General features: G+C 44.9%; 1 protein-coding gene across 2 annotated transcripts in view; it reads right to left on the reverse strand.

Annotated features, from left to right (window-relative positions):
• Positions 1-1,374, reverse strand: part of AVPR2 (arginine vasopressin receptor 2) — a 152,899-nt gene extending 151,525 nt beyond the window's left edge. Inside the window, exon 1 of one of the 2 annotated variants that reach the window (XM_069748428.1) lies at positions 1,142-1,374. Coding sequence is in view for 1 of the 2 variants with exons in the window: in XM_069748427.1 (XP_069604528.1) it covers positions 1,142-1,325 (184 nt within the window). In the remaining variant the exon portion in view is untranslated. The remainder of the gene's footprint in view (positions 1-1,141) is intronic. The other variant, XM_069748427.1, reaches the window with a different exon arrangement.
• Between the last annotated feature and the right edge of the window lie 22,298 nt (positions 1,375-23,672).

Consider the following 23,672-nt stretch of genomic DNA (forward strand, 5'->3'; position numbering starts at 1 on the left):
TGTCTCAGTTGTCAATTGTATCCTTATTATATTATTATGTTCACACTATGATGGGTGTTTATGCCAGCTCTGTTTTGTAACTGAATACTGGTGAATTCCTATGGAGCCCAATGACTTTAATTGGGATCCGTCTTGGTTTTGATACTGCAAATGTGCAAAAAAAAAAAAAATGCTGCAGACAATATTATTCTTGCTGTCAAAAAACATTGAGTCTTGTGCCGTACCATGAAGAACGACGCATTACTTAAGTGCAATAATATTAGAGCTGATGAAACAGTAATAATTACGCCAATATCAGAGGTAGCAGAAAATAATAAAAATAATGATAAATAATAACGACGCTACTATTAGAGCTAATAAAAAAAAAAAATAATAATGCAAAAATAATAATAAAAAATGTCACTATTTCATATTATTGCATTACGTTACTAAACGTATAATAACAGCGATAGTAATAATAGCAAAATAATAATAAATAGATGAATAATTAAAATAATTGTGCGCAATAAAAAAAGTGCACAAGGCTACTGTTAGCATTGGTAATTAAAATAAGAATAATAAAGATAAAAACAATTAGGATAAAAAGCAATAATAGTAAATTAAGAAAATAAATACATAAATACTGCTACTAATAATAAACACGATACTAAATAATAATACAATAAATAAAAATAATAAATAATATTAAAATAAATAATATGACAATAAATAAATATTAAAATAAATATAATAATAATAAATTACAAAATAAAATAAATTCAATAATAATAATAATAAAATACAAAATAATAAAATAAATAATAATAATAATAATAAAATACAAAATAATAATAAAATAAATAATAATAATAAATTACAAAATAAAATAAATTCAAAAATAATAATAATAATAATAATAATAATAATAAAATACAAAATAATAATAAAATAAATACATAATAATAATAGTAAAAATAATAATAATAATAATAATAATAATAATAATAAAATCATAATACATAAAATAATAAAAATAATAATACTTTACATTACTTTAGGTGCAATGATTGAAATGGATAGGGGATCATTTTCCCCAACACCACCAAAGATTTGGGGTTTTCTATATGCCATTTCTCAGTACACAAGTAGGCGCTCCCCTTACCTTGAGATGGGTGCTGGTAGGGTAGCCCCCCTTCTATCCTGGCATCTGTCAGTTGCTGTAGTAGTCCAAGCACAGGACAACCCCTGTTCAGAGAGCTTAAAATCCTAAAGAGCTTGTGTAGGGGGTCTTCTAGCTCCAGAGCAGGGCCATTTAGAAGGGTCGAGTGTGGAGTGCAGGGCTGCATGAAGCTGGACTGCTGCACTTGTGTGGCTGACAGGAGCTGTTACTTGTGCACTGGGAGCTGCAGGGAGGAGGAGGAGGAGGAGGAGGACAGGGTGTATCACACACAGGGGCTGGCACACACATCACTAAATCTCAGCACTCGCTTTCTCAGCTCCGAGCGTTTTTGGCAACCAAAAAATGTCTTATTGTTCTTTAGACCTGAGTATTAGGCTCTGTGCACACAGTCAGGATCTGCACCAGAAAATTGTGCAGCGCAGCCGGATGTGATGGCTGCGTATAATAGGCACGTTTTTGTTGCGCTTTTTTTTTTTACATACGTTTTTGATGCAGATTTTTCTCCACTCATTGGTACGGGTGAGAAACGCAGCAAAAACGCTAAGGGTATGTGCCTACGATCAGTAATTGCTGCGGGTTATGTAGCGTCCGACCTGCTGCAGCGGCCAGATGTTACAGGATAGCAGATAATCCCATGTCCACTGTGCGTCCACAGACGTCTGCGGATCAACTGACATGCGGCGCGTCTTTCCAGACCACAAATCTCCGCAAGAGAAATTTCACCCATAGAATGCATTGGATAGGGTGAATCTACGGTTCAATGAACATATGCAGAATCGCTTGCGTTCCATAGACGCGTTTTTGGCGTGCTCATTTGTCTCTTGTGCATGCTGATAAAATTTAGTGATAAAAAAAAAAACTCCTTTTCTATAGTTTTTGGTGTGTTTATTTTTACCACCCAATCATTTCAATGGGTGAAAAAATGAAAAAACACTGAAAGAGGTGACATACTCCACTGTGCAAAAAACCATGCAAAGCACAAAATCCTGATGACAAAGAAACCAATCTATGTGCATGAGATTTCTGAAATCTCATAGACTTTGCTGGTACTGTAAAACGCAGCTGAAAATTTGTATAAAAAAACCACAATAAAACGCTGCAAAAACTTCCCAGTGTGAACTTAGCCTACATGGGGGTTTTGTAACTATTATATACATGACCAATCCTTACAACAGGTCATCAATATTATATATAGCGGGGTCTGACACCTGGCCCACCCACTGATCGGTATTATCAACTCCTCTGTGCCTCCAGACAGTAATGGTGTTCCCTCTGGGGTTCAAAACTGCAATAATGTCCCCTCCCTGACCCCACACAGTAATAATGTCCCCTGCCTAACCCCTCACAGTAATAATGTCCCTCCGTGACCCCACAAAGTAATAATGTCCCCTCCCTAACCCCACACAGTAATAATGTTCCTCCCTGACCCCACACAGTAATAATGTCCCCTCCCTAACCCCACACAGTAATAATGTCCCCTCCCTGACCCCACACAGTAATAATGTTCCTCACTGACCCCACACAGTAATAATGTTCCTCCCTAACCCCACACAGTAATAATGTTCCCTCCCTGACCCCACACAGTAATAATGTCCCCCCCTAACCCCGCACAGTAATAATGTCCCCTCCCTAACCCCACACAGTAATAATGTTCCTCCCTGACCCCACACAGTAATAATGTTCCTCCCTGACCCCACACAGTAATAATGTTCCTCCCTAACCCCACACAGTAATAATGTTCCTCACTGACCCCACACAGTAATAATGTTCCTCCCTAACCCCACACAGTAATAATGTTCCCTCCCTGACCCCACACAGTAATAATGTCCCCCCAACCCCGCACAGTAATAATGTCCTTCTCTGACCCCACACAGTAATAATGTCCCCTCCCTAACCCCACACAGTAATAATGTTCCTCCCTGACCCCACACAGTAATAATGTTCCTCCCTGACCCCACACAGTAATAATGTCCCCTCCCTAACCCCGCACAGTAATAATGTTCCTCCTTGACCCCACATGGTAATAATGTCCCTCTCTGACCCCTCACAGTAATAATGTCCCCTCCCTAACCCAACACAGTAATAATATCCCTCCCTGACCCCGCACACAGTAATATTATCCCCTCCCTGACCCCATATAGTATTAATGTCCCCTCCCTGACCCCACACAGTAATAATATCCCCTCCCTGAACCCACACAGCAATAATGTCCCTTCAATGACCCTACACAGTAATAATGTCCCATCTATGACCCCACACAGTAATAATGTATCCTCCCTAACCCTGCACAGTAATAATGTCCCCTCCCCCACACAGTAATAATGTCCCCTCCCTAAACCCACACAGAAATAATGTCCCCTCCTTAACCCCACACAGTAATAATGTCCCCTCCCTGAACCTACACAGTAATAATGTCTTTTCAATGACCCTGCACAGTAATAATGTCCCCTCCCTGACCCCATACATTAATAATGTCCCTCCCTAACCCCGCACAGTAATAATATTCCATCTATAACTACACACGGTAATAATGTCCCTTCCTTACCCTGCACAGTAATAATGTCCCTCCCTGAGACCACACAGCAATAATTTACACTCCCTAACCTCACATGGTAATAATGTTGCCTCACTGACCCCACACAGTAATAATGTCCCCTCCCTAAACCCACACAGTAATAATGTCCCTTCAATGACACCACACTGTAATAATGTACCCTCTCTAACTCCGTACAGTAATAATATTCCCTCCCTGACCCCACACAGTAGTAATGTCCCCTCCCTGTACCAACACAGTAATAATGTCCCCTCTCTAACTCCGTACAGTAATAATGTCCCTTCCCTGACCCCACACAGTAATAATGTTCCCTCCAAGACCCCACACAGTAGTAATGTCCCCTCCCTGAACCAACACAGTAATAATGTCCCATCTATGACCCCCACACAGTAATAATGTCCCTTCAGTGACACCACACTGTAATAATGTCCCCTCCATGACCCCACACAGTAATATTGCCCTTCTATGACCCCACAAAATATTGTCCCTTTGAAGACCGCACACAGTAACAATGTTCCCTCTGTGCGATCACAGAGAATCAGTGTCAACTCTGTGCCATCACAGTATTAATGCCTCTTCTGCCCCCAGTGAATTGATGTTTGCTCCATCTGATGTTCTCCATTTCTGTCAACCTGTCGTAGGATGGAGCACGGAGAGCTAATGCTGCCTGCTGCTTCTCAGAGTAAGTGACAGAGTACAAAGCCAATAACTCTGCTCCATTATATTTTTATATGCTCCCTGAGGAATGGGATAAAATTGAAATGGTTCTCTCTCCGGGAGTTTAGCCTTCTTCTCTAGGGGTCTGGGAGGTTTCGCCTATTTCTGGAAGCCTCAGAGAAATTTCGGGAGAGTTGGCAAATATGACTATGCATCAGATTACAGTTTTAGTATTTCCCCCCAAATCTATAATGTTCAGTCAGATAAAACTATTCTGTTCTGTTACAGGAACTTATTTACAGTTCACACATCAGCCTAAAAAGAAGTCAAACCTTTTCGACAAGCCATCCCTTCACTTTAGGGATGAGGAATTTTAAGAGGCTCTCACATTACACTGGATAGGGTTCTGGTCTGGGTGCCTTTCTTGGAGAGTAGAATATCTCCTATAGGTTGTAAATTAATCTCAAGATAGAACTTAAGTGACCTGTCAAGAAGACTATAGTCAATAAATTAAGAGGCATTTGTCACCCTAGAGGTATCTGTGTTTATAGAGGATAGTGTACAGTAATAGGTTAATAATACTACGCCCTGCAGGGGACTGACCTCACAGTCTGTATTTATATTTTGGGGTGGTAATTTATTGGGTTTCTGTGGCTGGGACAACATCAACAAAAGCAGAAGATAAGAATGACACAAATCTCATCTGATTAGCCCATGCTTGTATATATTTCCTTGGTAGAAACCTTTGCCCTTTATTTATATGATACCAGCAGAATGTCAATGTGAACAATGTGCGAAGCGTGCCATGATATGTTATTCCCACCCGAATAAATTCACCAAACTTTTTTATAACTCCTGCTCAATACAATGCAAATTAACCTCACTTTGCCCAAGCACAGCTCTAAAGCTATAAGCCGCCATAGTAAATCGTACTCGTGTGAATAGCGCCATACCGGGCTTATAGAGGCATCACACTGAGCCTATGTGAACATTGTTACAATCATGAGCGAGCGCCCCTTTACTTTGGCCAAAATTGTTGTATCAAATGATTGCATCAACTTTGACAACTGTTTATTATGTGCGTATATGACACTTTTTGCAGCTCATTTTACTGTTGTGTTCTAGTTATAGCAACTATGATGAAGAGACAGCAAATAACATGGTGTGAACTGTTACAAATTGTCTGTACTCGTCCGTAAGAACCCTCAGACCATGTCATTCATGTATAGTCCTCCTGTTATGATGATGTAGATAATGGCTACTGTGGGTCCCAAGTACAAATGGTCATTCTCTCACAATGAGTGCTGCTGAGTAATTCTGCTGAAAGCTAAAATCTGCAACAGGTTATATGGCTCCAGTCTAGACACGACCCCGCAAAGAGCACAGCACTGCGCAGCACAGCTAGGGGAGCACACCGAGACAAGGAATCTTCAAGAGACTCTCATTTCTTACATACACATTTAGTATATATATATATATATATATATATATATATATATATATATATACATTCAATGGAAAGAAGGAAAATGGCCAGTGGCTCTAAAGCTGTCAAGTGATAAAGCAAAACAATAACAATCTGCAAATATGGGGTTAATCCGCAGGATAATAGTGCCCGGCGTCTGCGCTTAGACCACTGAAATTAACTTGCCCTCCGGATTCTGTCATGGGTCAACGCCAGCTCCGATTCAGTTACTGCTCTGTATAAAGAACGACGACTGTAGCCACGCCCACCCGCACTGACTGACAGCAACTCAGATTTAGTCTCGGCTGTCAGTCAGTGTAGAGGCATGGCTACAGTGGCAACGCTCTATACACAGAGCAATGACTACCCGTGCCGGCGCCGCCCCCATGACTCTAACTGGAATAAAGGGCACACGACAGGTTCCCCTTAAATTACCCCTGTCATTTCAACAAATTTTGCATAAAGGAATATTAAAAATAAATATAGGGAACTTTGAAACATATCTTATCAGAGAAATCTAATTCTTTCTCCGCCCCTCCATGCCTCCTGAACTGATCACTCACTCTGTAAAGCAGCTCAAATCAATCCTGGTCAAAGGAAGATGGACTACCAGCACAGTGATATCCCCCCTGGTTACACAGACTATTGTATTCTATGGAGAAGAGGGCTGCACAGTGAGGAAAACAGTAAAAGAACAAACAGAGGCAGGCAAGACAGGCAGATTGTGCTGCACTTAGTGAGAGATCTAGCTTTTCCCAGAGCTGGATTCACAGTCCAACAGCTCAGTACTTCTGTCTGTTGTCTTTAGTGTTGCTGCTACTTCAGACACAGGAGACATAGAAGCTAGAGAGAACTGGAAGTTAGAGATAGAGTCCATAGAGGGGAAAACTGGTGAAAAATGCAAATGGACAAAAAAAAGTGTTATTCACTGAATAAAGACAATTATTACGATACGATTCACTTTATTGATCCCGGGGGGAAATTACGGTATTACAGCAGCAATACAAACAGCAGTACATAAAATATTAGGACACAAATCTTGCACAGGTATACCAATATTACATAACAAATAAATGTAGGTAGTTCAGGTATATAAGTCACTATTAATTGACATAAGTAGTACACCTGCAATCAGTCATTGTTGTCTACGACCCTTAGGAAATTATTATACATCCCCGTAGCAGTAGGTACAAACGATTTCCTGAATTTCTCCTTCTTGCACCTTAGTAGGATTAGACGGCTGCTGAATGTGTTCTTCTGCTTCAAGAACAGCTCGTATAGTGGGTGTGTATTATTGATCATTATAGCCGTACACTTCTTCTGAATTCTATCCTCCCATACCTCCTCAAAAGAGTCGAGATGGAGGCCAACAGCTGCGCTTGTGCTGCGCCCCCACGTAAGGGCAATGGGGTGCTCGGTACCGGGTCCTTCAGTCCCTTCTGTGAGGATGTCACGGTGGCCTGACCCGGCCCGTGGCCCTATGAAGGGCGCCCACTTAAAAGGCCGAGTTCGTAGATTATGGTACTGTTCGTGACGCCACCTGTGGTATTCGGTCTGGGTGACCGACGCTGCCTAGGGGTCCACTGGGGTGATGTTATGGCAGCTAGATGGTATATCTTTCCACATGTGAATTATATCCCCAGGGCTTCCCAGAGGTGTAGATGGTGATGGTGGATAGTGCAAGGCGCAGTGAATAACGAGGACACAGTGGGTGCAGTCTCTTTACCTTTACTGAAGGCTTCAGAATCCACAGTCCAGGGTACCAGGTTACAGGGTAGGCAGAGTCCGGCCGGTCTGATGTCAATTCCAGAGCCCCCCTGATCCAGGTGGAAATCAGTAGCCTTCCCTTGGCGCACAGTAACGTAGTAGGTCCCTACTTGCATTAGCTCGAATAGGGTCCTCACTCTTGTTACTCCTCTCACTGTCCCCCAGATGGATAGGACAAAACCCATATGACGGTGGTGGCCTGAGGCTATTTTATAGGGACCCTAGTGTCGCCCCTCCTCCACGTTGCCACCTTGTCTGCTTAGATGTTTAGGTCGGACAGCCAACTTGGAACTGAGTGCCCTGCCGGTCTCTGAAGTAAAGCGTAGAGTCTATTACTCCCTCGGTGCTCCGGCTACCGGTACTGCGCTTCAGATGGAGGCAGCCTGCTTCTCGCTGGTCTCCCACTGATCTGTTACTCCTGTTGCTACGACTTCGTTTCTCACTCACTACGACACACTTCCCTTCTGGTCCTTTCCTAGGATGCTGCCGCATGGGTTGCAGGCACAGCTCCGTGTCCTTCTTTCTCCTTCTCAGACCATAGTCTGGATCTGACTAGAGATCACTCTAATCAGCTCGGCCTGGAGACCTTTCTCGCTAGTCTCCAGCCAGGAACTGCTCTCTCCTCTAACTCCTCCTGACTCTGACCAACTTCCTAACCAACCCACCAGTTTTACCCTAATGTGAGGAGTGGCCTAGTAGATAGAACCCTTAGCTCCCCCTGGTGGACTGGAGTGTGGAATGTGTGTGTGGCTGTGATACTTGGCAGGGTTTAACTCCTTTGGTGCCATCAGACGTAACATCACTCCCCCTGGTGGGAGAGCAACATCACTGCAACGACCAGGACTCTGGGGCGCTGCACTTACCTTCTTGATAAGTTTGTTGAGCGTATTAGCGTCAGATACTCGCACACTACTGCCCAAGCATATGATAGCAAAAAAAATGGCGCTTGCCACAACGGACTGATAGAACATTTCCAGCATTTTAAAGCACACATTGAACAACCTGAGCTTCCGAAGAAAGTACAGTCTGCTCATTCCCTTCTTGTAAACCCTTTCTGTATGACACCTCCAATTGAGTTTTCTGTCAATGTGATCCCCCAAATATTTGTAGCACTCAACCATCTCCACCTCCTGGCCAGGAATATTGATCGGTAAGTAATCCTCCTTTTTCTTTCTGTAACTCACCACCAACTCCTTGGTTTTCTTTACATTTAGTTCTAGACAGTTAGTCCGGCACCAATCCACAAGGTCAGAAACCACCCTTCTATATTCCTCATCCCCCCGGCCTCCCACAATGCCCCCTACAATCACTAGTCATCTGAGAATTTTTGAAGGTGACACAAATCTGATTTATACTGAAAGTCAGCTGTATACAATGTGAAGAGGAAGGGTGACACCACTGTCCCCTGAGGGGCTCCAACACTGCTTCGTACACTGCCAGATACCACCTCCCCCATCCTTACAAACTGCGGCCTGTCCGTCAGGTAGACATTTATCCAGTTCACAATCCCCTCATCTACCGCCATATCAGTCAACTTATTATGTAGTAAGGGTGGCTGTAAAGTATTGAAAGCACTTGAGAAGTCAAAGAACATGGCGCGCACTGCAGTTCCATCATTGTCCAAGAATGAATGTGCTGTATGTAGCAGAGACACATCATCCACCCCCAATCTCTGCTGGTACGCAAACTGTAGGGGGTCAGTGTAGGCCCTCACCGTCGGGCACAAGTAGGCAAGTATTATTCTCTCCAAGGACTTCATAGCATGTGATGTTAAGGCCACTGGACGATAGGCTTGTAGGGAAGTTGGAAAAGTGATCTTCGGAACAGGCACCAGGCAGGTGGTCTTCCACAGTTCTGGTTCACCCTGTGATTGAAGGCTCCAGTTAAACAGGTCCTGGAAGACAGTACACAGCTGGTTTGCACACGCTCTGAGGACACTTGGACTGAGGCCATCAGACCCAGCTTCTTTGCCAATAGCAAGTCTACTAAACTGTTTTCTCACGTCGCTTTGGGAGATGGTAAAAGCAGACAGTTTATCCCCCAATGTCAGTGCTGCCGATGTTTTCACAGCTCCATCCCCCATTCCTGATGACGCTGTGCTTGTGTTGGTGAATCTGTTGAAAAACTTGTTCATTTCATTAGCCAAGGGCAGATCCACTTCTCCACACTCTGGCTTTGACTTAAACCAAGTTAGCTGTTTCATGCCAGACCACACCAATGGAATTGTTGTGTGACAATTTATTTTCTAATTTAATTCAGAACGCCTCACGGGCATTCTTATTTTTCCGCTTTAAATCCCTTTCTATGAATTTCAGTTTAGATTAGATATGGAGTTTAAAGTGAAATTGATACTATACTGAGGTGACCTATGGGAGGTTATTACTACAGATTAATAAGGGATGGGGCGAGAAAAACAAACAAGCAAGAGTCCCTCTAAGCATATTAGTGGAAGATGATCAACTGATGCCCATGAGACAGACAGGAAATCAGTCCTGGAGACATGTGGAATGTCTAAAAAAAAGCAAGTTATTTCTGCTAAAGAAACAGTACAAAATGAGGCTCAGTATAGAAAAGGATATATGGGAGCACAAAAATGGAGTGCTGGCGGTTAGGGTTGAGCGACTTTTGTTTTTATAGGATCGGGACGGATTTCATGAAACCCGACTTTTTCAAATGTCGGGTCGAGTGAAATCGGCCGATCCTATAGAAAAGTCGGGGTCGGGGTCGGTCGAAACACGAAACCCAATGCAGTGCATTGGGTTTCTAATGGTTCCCAGGGTCTGAAGGAGAGGAAGCTCTCCTTCAGGCCCTGCGATCCATATTATTGTTTAAAAGAATAAAAATAAAAAATATTGCTATACTCACCCTCGGACGCGCCCTGGTTGTAACCGGGAGCCTTCCTTCCTAAGAATCAGCGCTTGAAGGACCTTTCGATGACGTTGCGGCTTGTGATTGGTCGCGTGAGCGGTCACATGGGCGTCACGCGACCAATCACAAGCCGCGACGTCATCGAAAGGTCCTTCAAGCGCTGATTCTTAGGAAGGAAGGCTGCGGGTTAGAACCAGGGCGCGTCCGAGGGTGAGTATATTCCTAATAGGTATATGCTCACCCACGGACGCGCCCTGGTTCTAACCCGCAGCCTTCCTTCCTTCCTAAGAATCAGCGCTTGAAGGACCTTTCGATGACGTCGCGGCTTGTGATTGGTCGCGTGACGCCCATGTGACCGCTCACGCGACCAATCACAAGCCGCGACGTCATCGAAAGGTCCTTCAGGCGCTCATTCTTAGGAAGGAAGGCTCCCGGTTACAACCAGGGCGTGTCCGAGGGTGAGTATAGCAATATTTTTTATTTTTATTCTTTATTTTACACTTAAATCTGAATTCCGATACCGATTCCCGATATCTTAAACATATCGGGAATCGGTATCGGAATTCCGATTCCAGATTCAGAAGATCGCCGACCTCATGGCCGACCCCACATAGGGGTCGGGTCCGGTTTCATGAAACCCGACTTTGCCAAAAGTCGGCGACTTCTGAATCTGGCCGACCCGTTTTGCTCAACCCTACTGGCGGTGATCACACTTCTGAGATCAGTGTTTATAGATGTAAAAGAACCACAATGTACACACATTCTATGAAACTTAAAAAAGTATTCCCATCTCCAAGATCCTATCCCAATATGTAGTAAGTGTAATAATAAGATTTTCAAAAAATTTTAGAAATGTAGTATAGTTCTTCTGATTCACTGTGCCTCTTTCCTCATGTGCAGGCATTGTAGGACTTTAGATATCCATGGTTATGACCACTAGCAACTAGCTAACTGTCACTTCATCGGTGGGCGTAACTATGGATACCTAAGGTCCTGCGATGCCTGCACAGGAGTAAAGATATAGCTAATCAGAAAAACTATACTACTTTTCTAATTGGAGGTATTTGTTAATATTATTATTATTACACCTATTACATATCGGGATAGGATCTTGGAGATGAGAATACGCCTTTAAGTGACACATACAGTACACTAATTTATGCACTAGACTCAAAGTCTGTGACGGACGTGACACTAGAAATTGAAAAAAGAAGGCTAGTATTGGAATGTCAAGAAAAAAGTTTGTGCAGGACGCAACAGAACAGTGACAGATGCAAGTTCCCATAAGAAGCAAAGAAGAATATATGTTATATGCTAAAACCAGGGAGATTTGAAGAAAGACTGTACAATATTGCCTTTCCAATGCCAACGATACAAAGCGAGACCGGTTGCTAAGAGATTCTCACAAAAAATATGGACAGGACTGTGATGATGAGACAGACAGATGGAGCTTTGTGCTCATTTATGGTGATGATCTTTTGTTCTTTTTTTTTTTAGGATAAAGATGAAATTGGAATACTATAAATCCTAAATCAGAATTTTGACACCAAAGATCTTGGAAACATAAAACATTACCCGGGAATTGTGATTGACAAGGAGGAAGGTGGGAATTGTCTTCTGAAGCACAAGCACCAGGTGCACAAAAAAAATGAAATCTTTTGGATTGAAAGATGCAAAACCAGTGATGTCTTCTATGGAGACCAACTACTTGAAGGAGGTGAAGACGTAAGGAAGGCAATAGGAAAATTGCTCAACGTTAACATCGCAACCAGATCCGACACTGCAGAATCTCATGCGAAAAGGTGTCAATTCCAAGTCAGATGGACCGGAATGCCTAAAGGAATCAGACGTTGTCTGAAGAGAACCATTTATTTTAAACTAACGTTACCAGCAAGTGTCGAATGTAACCTGACCGCGTGTGTGGATGCTGACTAGGCTGGAGACCCCTTTGACGGAAAATCCACCAGTGGCTATCGATTTCTGTTCTCAGGTGGAGCTGTCAGTAGGACTAGCAAAAAAACAACTCTCGGGAACACTTTCTTCAGCAGAAGCGGAAGTCCAAAAATTATTTGGCTAAGACATTTTAGATTTAGAAATATTTGAAGACAAGGACGTCTGACACCCATACAGATGGAAATAGTTAACCCAAGAAGCAAGAATATTGATGTGAAGCTCCATTTGAGGGATCTTCAAGAACATAGACTCCTGGACTTACAATATTGACCAAATGAGGACATGACTGTGGATATTTTCTACATAGCCCTTGACTGCAGAAAGACGATTCAGAAAAATAAGAAAACAGCACCTAACGGATTAAGCCTTAGATGTTAAAAAATGGTATTGGAGTTAAAGCAACAGATGCAGCTCTGCCGGAGGGACAACAGATGGTGGTGTGTAGTTTCTCTGTACTGTACTGATGACCTATAAGTCCCCTTTGTATCAGGTTGTAATCTTCTATGTTGGGATGATGCAGATAATGGTTCCTGAATGTTCCAAGTAAAAAAGTTTATTTTCCCACAGTGTCTTGAATTCTTAATGATTCTGCTGAAAGCTAAAATCTGCAACATGAACAAGTAGCTTAGGTGAAAGGTGCGTGCAGGGCCGGACTGGGACTAAAATTCAGCCATGGCATTTGAAGTTACACAGGCCCACTTGTCACATGGTGACTGTAGAATATCTTTGTACACTTGTAGGCAGGGCCAGTTTTAGGCAAAGTGGGGCCCTAGGCAAAGTTTAAAATGGGGCCCCAAATGCTAACATACTGCACATCACACAAAAGCATTTCGGTTGTATTTACATGTGCTGAGTTCAGGCCGCTAAATGAGTTTGATCGACAATACTGAAGTTGTTCAATGCTTGTGTCCCGGCCTCTTTCCACCAGCTGAGGAATAATGATGGGACCGAACGATCACTAACAGATCGCCAACAGATCACCATACAGTATCATGTTATCAGCAGCACATCTACAGTTTACAACGATGACGTGCTGCTGAGAACAATGATTTCTGTTCCAGCAAAAACAATCTGTATATGCAGCATTTTACTTGTTTAGTAAAATACACCCCATAGTCCTCCATATATTATAATGTGCACCACAGTCCTCCATATAGTATAATACACTCCCTATAGTCCTCATATATTAAAATGCACTGCTCAGGCCTCCATATAGCATAATACACTCCTCATAGTCCACCATATAGTATAATGCACCACGATAGTCATCCATGTTGTACAATTCACTTCTCATAGTATAATGCACCCCATAGCAGTATACAGCAGAGCCCACACAGTAGTATACAGCAGAGCCCATACAGTAGTATATAGCACAGCCCACATAGTAGTATACAGCACAACCCACATAGTAGTATACAGCACTGCCCACATAGTAGTATACAGCAGAGACCACATAGTAGTGTATTGCACAGCCCACATAGCAGTACACAGCACAGCCCTCACAGTAGTATACAGCAGAGCCCACATAGTAGTATACAGCAGAGCCCACACAGTAGTATACAGCAGAGCCCACATAGTAGTGTATAGTACAGCCCACATAGTAGTATACAGCATTGCCCACACAGTAGTATACAGCACAGCCCACATAGTAGTATAAAGCACTGCCCACACAGTAGTATACAGCACTGCCCACATAGTAGTATACAGCAGAGCCCACATAGTAGTGTCTAGCACAGCCCACATAGCAGTATACAGCACAGCCCACACAGTAGTATACAGCAGAGCCCACACAGTGGTATATAGCACAGCCCACATAGTAGTATACAGCAGAGCCCACATCTCTCCTCCCTCCCTAGAATGGCCCCACAGTCCAGTAAAAAAACACTCCTCACCTCCCCTCGTGCCTGCGCTGCTCCCTGCTCCTATCTTGGCGGCTGCCGCTGCACTGCCTGGGACACAGTGAGTGCGCGCGCACCCACAGTGTCAGAGGCAGAGCGGGGAATGATGGGAGAGGGAGCGTCAGGTTACGCTCTCTCCTCCATTATTGCATTCAACTGTACCATCATAGACGCCGGTATAGTTGAATGCGGTAGCGGTGGCGCTGGGGGGGAAGGGTGAGTCGGCTTGCAATGGCCCACTACTGGCATCGGCCCTTCTGGCATTTACCAGAACTGCCCGATGGCCAATCCGGCCCTGGGTGCATGCAAGAAATTATCCCAAAATTTTGGTGTTGAAAAAAACAATGGGGTGAATTATCAAAGCTTTTACAGCAGATACTGGTGTAATACGCTTTGAAAAGTTCATGTTGCACATAAATTGTGGTACTTTTGGCAAGGAGGGGCCAAGGTGGGACATCAAATTCTGCAAATTAACATTTTTTTTTACTCCAGAAATGCTACTCCAGTCCCTGACCCATGGAGGCCCATGGAGGCACATGCCACAGAGAAGATGCACCGAATTCATTAAATGGCACGCACCTCTTAATGAATTTGGTCCATCGCACTCCAGGGAGCCCTTCGATAAAACTGGTGTGCGCAACGTCTGTCTTAATGAATCGTCCCCAATGTCTCTAAGTACCGTAAGTCAAACAAGAGTCATTGTAATGCACAAAATCGAGACACTGCACTGTATGGAGCTGGCTCTTGACATTGTTGTCAGAGTGGGTCCACCATGAGTGGTTGGTCAAAGAATTTGCCTTGGTTCGTTAGGTGCTGGCTCTGATTTGTCTACTGCCAGCCCAGCTATGCCCCAATAAACAGTAAGTGCCAGAAATGTCCCCATATACAGTGTCAGATAATGATCTCCAAAATGTGTGCCAGAGTGCACTGTATACACAATGTCCTCCAGTCCCTATATACAATGCCCGACGGAGATTACTCCATTATAAAGTGAACTACCCCATATACAGTAACACCATCTTCTGCAGAGCTGTACAGTGGATCCATTTATGTAGGTTCCCACTCTCACTTTGGTTTATGTTAATATATTTATAGCCCAAAAAAATTAATAGGAATTTTGAATAGGAGTCCGTGGACTGGACGGGTTGTGATAGACCATAATTGGTCTTGTGCTTGGCCACCAAAATACTCTGTCTGGATTTGGGTTCCTTGATTTACTAGATATGATAAAAATCACAGTCGTAATTTTCGTTTTGAAGTCCCCTCGGCTTTGGTTACATCAGATCAGCCTCTTCTTAGCATCCTCTCTTGATCTTCTTTATCAGAGAACAATTTTTATGAGATGATTTTTATCTCTGGATTAGAACGCATTCTGGTTCCTGCTCAGAAATCTTGGCTCTGGTGTTATCAGCAATGTCTTGTCCGATCTTGATATTAAAGAAAGCTTCTTAAATAATGTGAAAAAGAAATGTTCTCATCTCAGAACAGAAAACAAAAGGACCAAAAATATAAACAGGTAAATTACAAGTTAGTCACAGTTTGACATACAGCTGGTGAAATAAGTATTGAACATTTCACCAATTTTCTAAGTAAATCTATTTCTGAAGGTGCTATTGACGTGAAATTCTCACTAGATGTTGGCAACAACACATCCAAGCAACAAAGGCAAAGAAATTGAACCATAGTGTTACGGCCACAGGGCATGGGGAAATATAGTGGACTCACTAGACCACTGATGGAGCAGTGGCAGCTGTATACCCGGTACACAAGAGACAGGAGAATGGCTTAAAAATGCAAAGGTATTTAATTAAATGAAGTTTTAAACAAACAGAAAGAGGTGCCTGAGAGAAGAATCCTCTGGACCACAACACTGAACCACGTAGTGGAGCACCGGGCAAGGTGTACCCCTATACAGGGATTTCCCCGTCACAACACCAGATGGCCTAAATGCCGCAGTACCCGGACCAGAGGGACGACCCGTACAGACCATATAAACAAGACGGTGGAATTCAAGCTCTATCCGTGAAGAGGATCCTGGAAGCTCTGTGTAGTTTTGGAAAGGCTGATCCAGCCGGCAGCAATATCAGGATAGTTCTGCGAGGAGCAGCTCAGTCAGCCTGGAGTGGAAACCGGGGAGTCCAGAAGGATCCAGAATAGGGAACTGCCAGCGGAGGATACTGAGGAGACAGAGGGATTAGAAAACCAAAAGTAAACTACACTTTGCAGAGCAGAGCACAGCAGAGTGTGGACTGAGCAGAGGGCCATAAACAATAGAATGAACACATTGTCCAGGCACCTCCCATAATGGGAGGATGCCTTTTATGCACAGAGCATCATAGCACAGAGAGCCTTAATAGAGAACAGGTGTTCTGCTGTTTTAAGTATGTGCAGGAAGCGGGGTGCGCCTCCTAAGAGCATTTCCAGGAGACATGCCAAGAGGATGCAGGTTCTTAGCAGAGAAAGGAGCCGCTGATCGTCTGGAGCCACGGACAGGGTGAGTAGTACCAGTGGAGCTGTGTGAAAGGTGCCGGTCTCCCTTCACAGCAGAGATCGAACCTGCAGCTGAGGGCATGATAGTACCCTCCCCCTTACGCCCCCCCTTCCTCAAACCTGCCAGGAACTTTCTAAGAAGGAACGGGGCATTAATGTTCTCCTCAGGCTCCCAGGACCTCTCCTCAGGACCATATCCCTTCCAATCAACCAGAAAGAGCGACCTTCCCCCTCTTTTCTTCATGGCCAATATGTCCTTCACCTCATAGACATCCTCGGAACAGACAGGAGGAGGAAAATTACCTGGATCCTGGGTAAAGCGACTGAGAACAACTGGCTTCAGCAGGGAGACATGAAAGGAGTTATGGATCCGTAAGGAGGCAGGCAACTTCAAACGATAGCACACATCATTGATCCGGTGGAGCACTTCAAAGGGACCGATGAAACGAGGAGCCAGCTTATAAGAAGGGACCTTAAGACGGATGTGCCTAGAAGACAGCCATACCTTATCTCCTGGTTGAAAAGGTGGTGGATCCAGACGTCTCTTATCCGCATGCTTCTTGGTTTGAACTGATGCCTTCACCAGAGAGGTCCTGGTCTCAGTCCAAACCTTTGTGAAGTCCTTGGCCAGGGAGTCAGCTGCAGGATTGCCGGAGGCTTGAAGCAATGGAGTCGGGATCCTAGGATGCTGTCCATAAACAATGAAAAATGGGGAGTTAGAGGAAGACTCACCAACATGATTGTTGTAAGAAAACTCCGCCCACGGCAGCAGGTCAGCCCAGTTGCTGTGGTGACCATTCACGAAGTGTCGCAAATAGTGGGTGATAACTTGATTCACTCTCTCCACTTGGCCATTAGATTGTGGGTGATAGGCCGAGGAGAAGTCCAGTGTGACCTCCAACAGCTTACAGAGGGACCGCCAGAATCGGGAGACGAATTGAACTCCTCTGTCGGAGACAATGTGCAGTGGAAGTCCGTGAAGCCGAAGGACATGCAGAATGAAGAGGTCCGCAAGTTTAGGAGCAGAAGGGAGACCAGATAGCGGAGTGAAGTGTCCCATCTTGGAGAACCTGTCCACAACAACCCAGATTACTGTACAACCAGATGATGCTGGCAGATCTGTGATGAAGTCCATAGCAATGTGTTGCCAGGGAGCAGACGGAATCGGTAGCGGGAGGAGGCGACCGGCTGGCAGTTTCTTGGGTGTTTTATTACGAGCACAGGAGGGACAGGCTGCAACGAAGTCCAAAACATCTTGGCGCAAGGTGGGCCACCAGTAGTGTCGAGATATTAATTGTAAAGTCTTCTTTTGACCGCCGTGTCCGGCAAGCTTAGAAGAATGACCCCAGTGTAGAACTCTCCTCTTGTCTCTTTCAGTTACAAGGGTCTTACCGGGAGGGGGCTGCGATAGCCTGACTGGAGCCACCGTGATCATCTTGGACGGTTCAATGATATGCTGAGGCTCCTCTTCAAGGTCGTCAGACAGGAAGGACCTGGAAAGCGCATCAGCTTTAATATTTTTTTCTGCTGGACGGAAATGGAGAGAGAAATTGAACCGAGCAAAAAATAAAGACCAACGAGCCTGGCGAGGGTTGAGTCTTTGAGCAGACTGAAGATAGGACAGATTTTTATGATCAGTGTAGATGATGACTGGATGAACTGCGCCTTCAAGCAGATATCGCCATTCCTCTAAGGCGAGCTTAATTGCCAGTAACTCTCTATCCCCAATCCAGTAGTTACGTTCACAGGGCGAGAATGCCTTAGAGAAGAAATCACAGGTCACCATCTTACCGGTAGGCAGTTTTTGTGTGAGGACCGCTCCGGCTCCAGATGACGAAGCGTCCACTTCAAGGAAAAACTGTTTGTTGATCATTGGTCTGTGCAGGGCCGGTGCAGTTGAGAAAGCTTGTTTGAGGGAGGTGAAAGCTGACTCAGCCTCAGGAGTCAAATCCTTAAGTTTGGCACCTTTACAGGTCAAGGCAGTGAGTGGACTTACCAAAGAGGAGAAGTGAGGGATGAATTGCCGATAATAGTTGGCGAATCCCAGGAACCGCTGAATGGCCTTGATTCCCTCAGGTCGGGGCCACTTAAGCACGGCAGAGACCTTCTCTGGATGCATCTCGAGACCTGTATCGGAAATGATGTAGCCAAGAAAAGGTAAAGACTAGGGTTGAGCGACCTTGACCTTTTTAGAGTCGAGTCGTGTTTCGCGAAACCCGACTATCTTAGAAGTCGAGTCGAGTGGAATCGGCCGATTATGGCGAAAAGTCGGGTATCGCCCGAAACACGAAACCCAATGCAAGTCAATGGGGGAGCATAGTCGGAAGTGAGTGGAGGCCAGGAAAACACCTACACTGCCCATTTTAATGGCAAAAACATCCATTCTTGTTACAGAAGCTTGTCAATCGTAATTTAGCTTATAATAATTGGAAGGCATTTGAAAGTGGGGGTCATTTGGCTAAAGTTGTGGGGGGTAGGGCTGGTTCAAGTAATTAGTGGGCCCAGTAAATCTGGACCACGTCACGGCAGTGGAGCAGGGAGAGGTAAGTATTTCAACTTTGCAAGTGCTGTGATCCTGAGCAAGCAGGGGGGGCCCACTCGTTGGCATTGGCACTAGCACAGGGCCCCTCAAAGTACAGCGGTGTGTTTGCACGGCGGGGGCGCCTCCCACCGGCAGCAACACTTTTGCGTACTATGAGAGGCCCTGTGCCAGTGACGTCGCCAACTAGTATTCCTCCCCCCACCTGATGAAGGAACCTGCACTTTCATCTGCACCTTCCTCTTTGTCCCCGTGTAAGGTGGTATGGTGTGCGGGAAGAGGAACCTGACTTTCAGCAGGGTCACAATCTTGCTGTGTAGCGTGCACGGGGAATTTTGCGTTATGGGTCAATGTACCAACAGACTCATCTATCACTGGCTGGGCAATGGGCAGGATGAGGAGGAAACACAGATATAGGCCCAAAGAATAAAGTTGGCTAAATGCAGTTCAAAATTGGTAACACAGGACTAACCAGGGGGCATTGCAGTGGAGGAGAACTGGAATGAGAGGCTGACACAGAGAGTAGGCCCAAATCAGTAAGTAGTCGAAATGCAGTTCAAAATTGGCAACCGTAGTAAACAGGCGGCACAGCTTTGTTCAGTGGAGGAGAACAGCAAGGAGTGGCAGACACCGATAGTAGGCCCCAACCCAACTAGTAGGCCAAATGCAGTCTAACATTAACAACTACTTAACGATAGCCTGAAAATGGAATTTCAGGACAGGAAACCAGGAGAACAGCAAGGAGTGGCAGACACCGATAGTAGGCACCAAACCAACTAGTACGCCAAAGGCAGTTGTTCCATTTATCCACAATTTAATGAGAGCCTGAAGATAGAAGTTCAGGAAAGGCAGCCTGGAGAACACCTTGAAGTGTAACACACCATCTCTCTACACCCCATACCCAATTTGTAGGCCTAATGCAGTGTAGTTTTCAACAACTACTAAACGAGAGTCGGAAGATCGAAGCAATGTGGACGAAACCTGGGGAACACCTAGTAGTGTAACACACCATCTCTCTACACCCCATACCCAATTTGTAGGCCTAATGCAGTGTAGTTTCCAACAACTACTAAACGAGAGTCGGAAGACCGAAGCAATGTGGACGAAACCTGGGGAACACCTTGGAGTGGAACACACCATCTCTCTACACCCCATACCCAATTTGTAGGCCTAATGCAGTGTAGTTTCCAACAACTACTAAACGAGAGCATGAAGATCGAAGCAATGGACAGGAAACCTGGGGAACACCTTGGAGTGGAACACACCATCTCTCTACACCCCATACCCAATTTGTAGGCCTAATGCAGCATAGTTTCCAACAACTACTAAACGAGAGTCAGAAGATCGAAGCTCAGGAAAGGCAACCTGGAGAACACCTTGGAGTGGAACACACCATCTCTCTACACCCCATACCCAATTTGTAGGCCTAATGCAGCGTAGTTTCCAACAACTACTAAACGAGAGCATGAAGATCGAAGCAATGGAGAGGAAACCTGGGGAACACCTTGGAGTGTAACACACCATCTCTCTACACCCCATACCCAATTTGTAGGCCTAATGCAGTGTAGTTTCCAACAACTACTAAACGAGAGCCGGAAGATCGAAGCTCAGGAAAGGCAACCTGGAGAACACCTTGGAGTGGAACACACCATCTCTCTACACCCCATACCCAATTTGTAGGCCTAATGCAGTGTAGTTTCCAACAACTACTAAACGAGAGCATGAAGATCGAAGCATTGGCGAGGAAACCTGGGGAACACCTTGGAGTGGAACACACCATCTCTCTACACCCCATACCCAATTTGTAGGCCTAATGCAGTGTAGTTTCCAACAACTACTAAACGAGAGCCAGAAGATCGAAGCAATGGAGAGGAAACCTGGGGAACCCCTTTGGAGTGTAACACACCGTCTCTCTACACCCCATACCCAATTTGTAGGCCTAATGCAGTGTAGTTTCCAACAACTACTAAACGAGAGCATTAAGATCGCAGCAATGGCGAGGAAACCTGGGGAACACCTTGGAGTGGAACACACCATCTCTCTACACCCCATACCCAATTTGTAGGCCTAATGCAGTGTAGTTTCCAACAACTACTAAACGAGAGCCAGAAGATCGAAGCAATGGAGAGGAAACCTGGGGAACACCTTGGCGTGTAACACACCGTCTCTCTACACCCCATATCCAATTTGTAGGCCTAATGCAGTGTAGTTTCCAATAACTACTAAACGAGAGCATTAAGATCGCAGCAATGGCGAGGAAACCTGGGGAACACCTTGGAGTGGAACACACCATCTCTCTACACCCCATACCCAATTTGTAGGCCTAATGCAGTGTAGTTTCCAACAACTACTAAACGAGAGCCGGAAGATCGAAGCTCAGGAAAGGCAACCTGGAGAACACCTTGGAGTGGAACACACCATCTCTCTACACCCCATACCCAATTTGTAGGCCTAATGCAGTGTTGTTTCCAACAACTACTAAACGAGAGCATGAAGATCGAAGCAATGGAGAGGAAACCTGGGGAACACCTTGGAGTGGAACACACCATCTCTCTACACCCCATACCCAATTTGTAGGCCTAATGCAGTGTAGTTTCCAACAACTACTAAACGAGAGCATGAAGATCGAAGCAATGGAGAGGAAACCTGGGGAACACCTTGGAGTGGAACACACCATCTCTCTGCACCCCATACCCAATTTGTAGGCCTAATGCAGTGTAGTTTTCTACAACTACTAAACGAGAGTCGGAAGACCGAAGCAATGTGGACGAAACCTGGGGAAAACCTTGGAGTGGAATACACCATCTCTCTACACCCCATACCCAATTTGTAGGCCTAATGCAGCGTAGTTTCCAACAACTACTAAACGAGAGCCGGAAGATCGAAGCTCAGGAAAGGCAACCTGGAGAACACCTTGGAGTGGAACACACCATCTCTCTACACCCCATACCCAATTTGTAGGCCTAATGCAGTGTAGTTTCCAACAACTACTAAACGAGAGCATGAAGATCGAAGCAATGGAGAGGAAACCTGGGGAACACCTTGGAGTGGAACACACCATCTCTCTACACCCCATACCCAATTTGTAGGCCTAATGCAGTGTAGTTTTCTACAACTACTAAACGAGAGTCGGAAGACCGAAGCAATGTGGACGAAACCTGGGGAACACCTTGGAGTGGAACACACCATCTCTCTACACCCCATACCCAATTTGTAGGCCTAATGCAGTGTAGTTTCCAACAACTACTAAACGAGAGCCAGAAGATCGAAGCAATGGAGAGGAAACCTGGGGAACACCTTGGAGTGTAACACACCGTCTCTCTACACCCCATACACAATTTGTAGGCCTAATGCAGTGTAGTTTCCAACAACTACTAAACGAGAGCATTAAGATCGCAGCAATGGCGAGGAAACCTGGGGAACACCTTGGAGTGGAACACACCATCTCTCTACACCCCATACCCAATTTGTAGGCCTAATGCAGTGTAGTTTCCAACAACTACTAAACGAGAGCCAGAAGATCGAAGCTCAGGAAAGGCAACCTGGAGAACACCTTGGAGTGGAACACACCATCTCTCTACACCCCATACCCAATATGTAGGCCTAATGCAGTGTAGTTTCCAACAACTACTAAACGAGAGTCGGAAGACCGAAGCAATGTGGACGAAACCTGGGGAACACCTTGGAGTGGAACACACCATCTCTCTACACCCCATACCCAATTTGTAGGCCTAATGCAGTGTAGTTTCCAACAACTACTAAACAAGAGCATGAAGATCGAAGCAATGGACAGGAAACCTGGGGAACACCTTGGAGTGGAACACACCATCTCTCTACACCCCATACCCAATTTGTAGGCCTAATGCAGCATAGTTTCCAACAACTACTAAACGAGAGCCAGAAGATCGAAGCTCAGGAAAGGCAACCTGGAGAACACCTTGGAGTGGAACACACCATCTCTCTACACCCCATACCCAATTTGTAGGCCTAATGCAGCGTAGTTTCCAACAACTACTAAACGAGAGCATGAAGATCGAAGCAATGGAGAGGAAACCTGGGGAACACCTTGGAGTGTAACACACCATCTCTCTACACCCCATACCCAATTTGTAGGCCTAATGCAGTGTAGTTTCCAACAACTACTAAACGAGAGTCGGAAGATCGAAGCTCAGGAAAGGCAACCTGGAGAACACCTTGGAGTGGAACACACCATCTCTCTACACCCCATACCCAATTTGTAGGCCTAATGCAGTGTAGTTTCCAACAACTACTAAACGAGAGCATGAAGATCGAAGCATTGGCGAGGAAACCTGGGGAACACC

This window comes from Ranitomeya imitator, chromosome 2, assembly GCF_032444005.1.
Source record: "Ranitomeya imitator isolate aRanImi1 chromosome 2, aRanImi1.pri, whole genome shotgun sequence".
Lineage (NCBI taxonomy): Eukaryota > Metazoa > Chordata > Amphibia > Anura > Dendrobatidae > Ranitomeya > Ranitomeya imitator.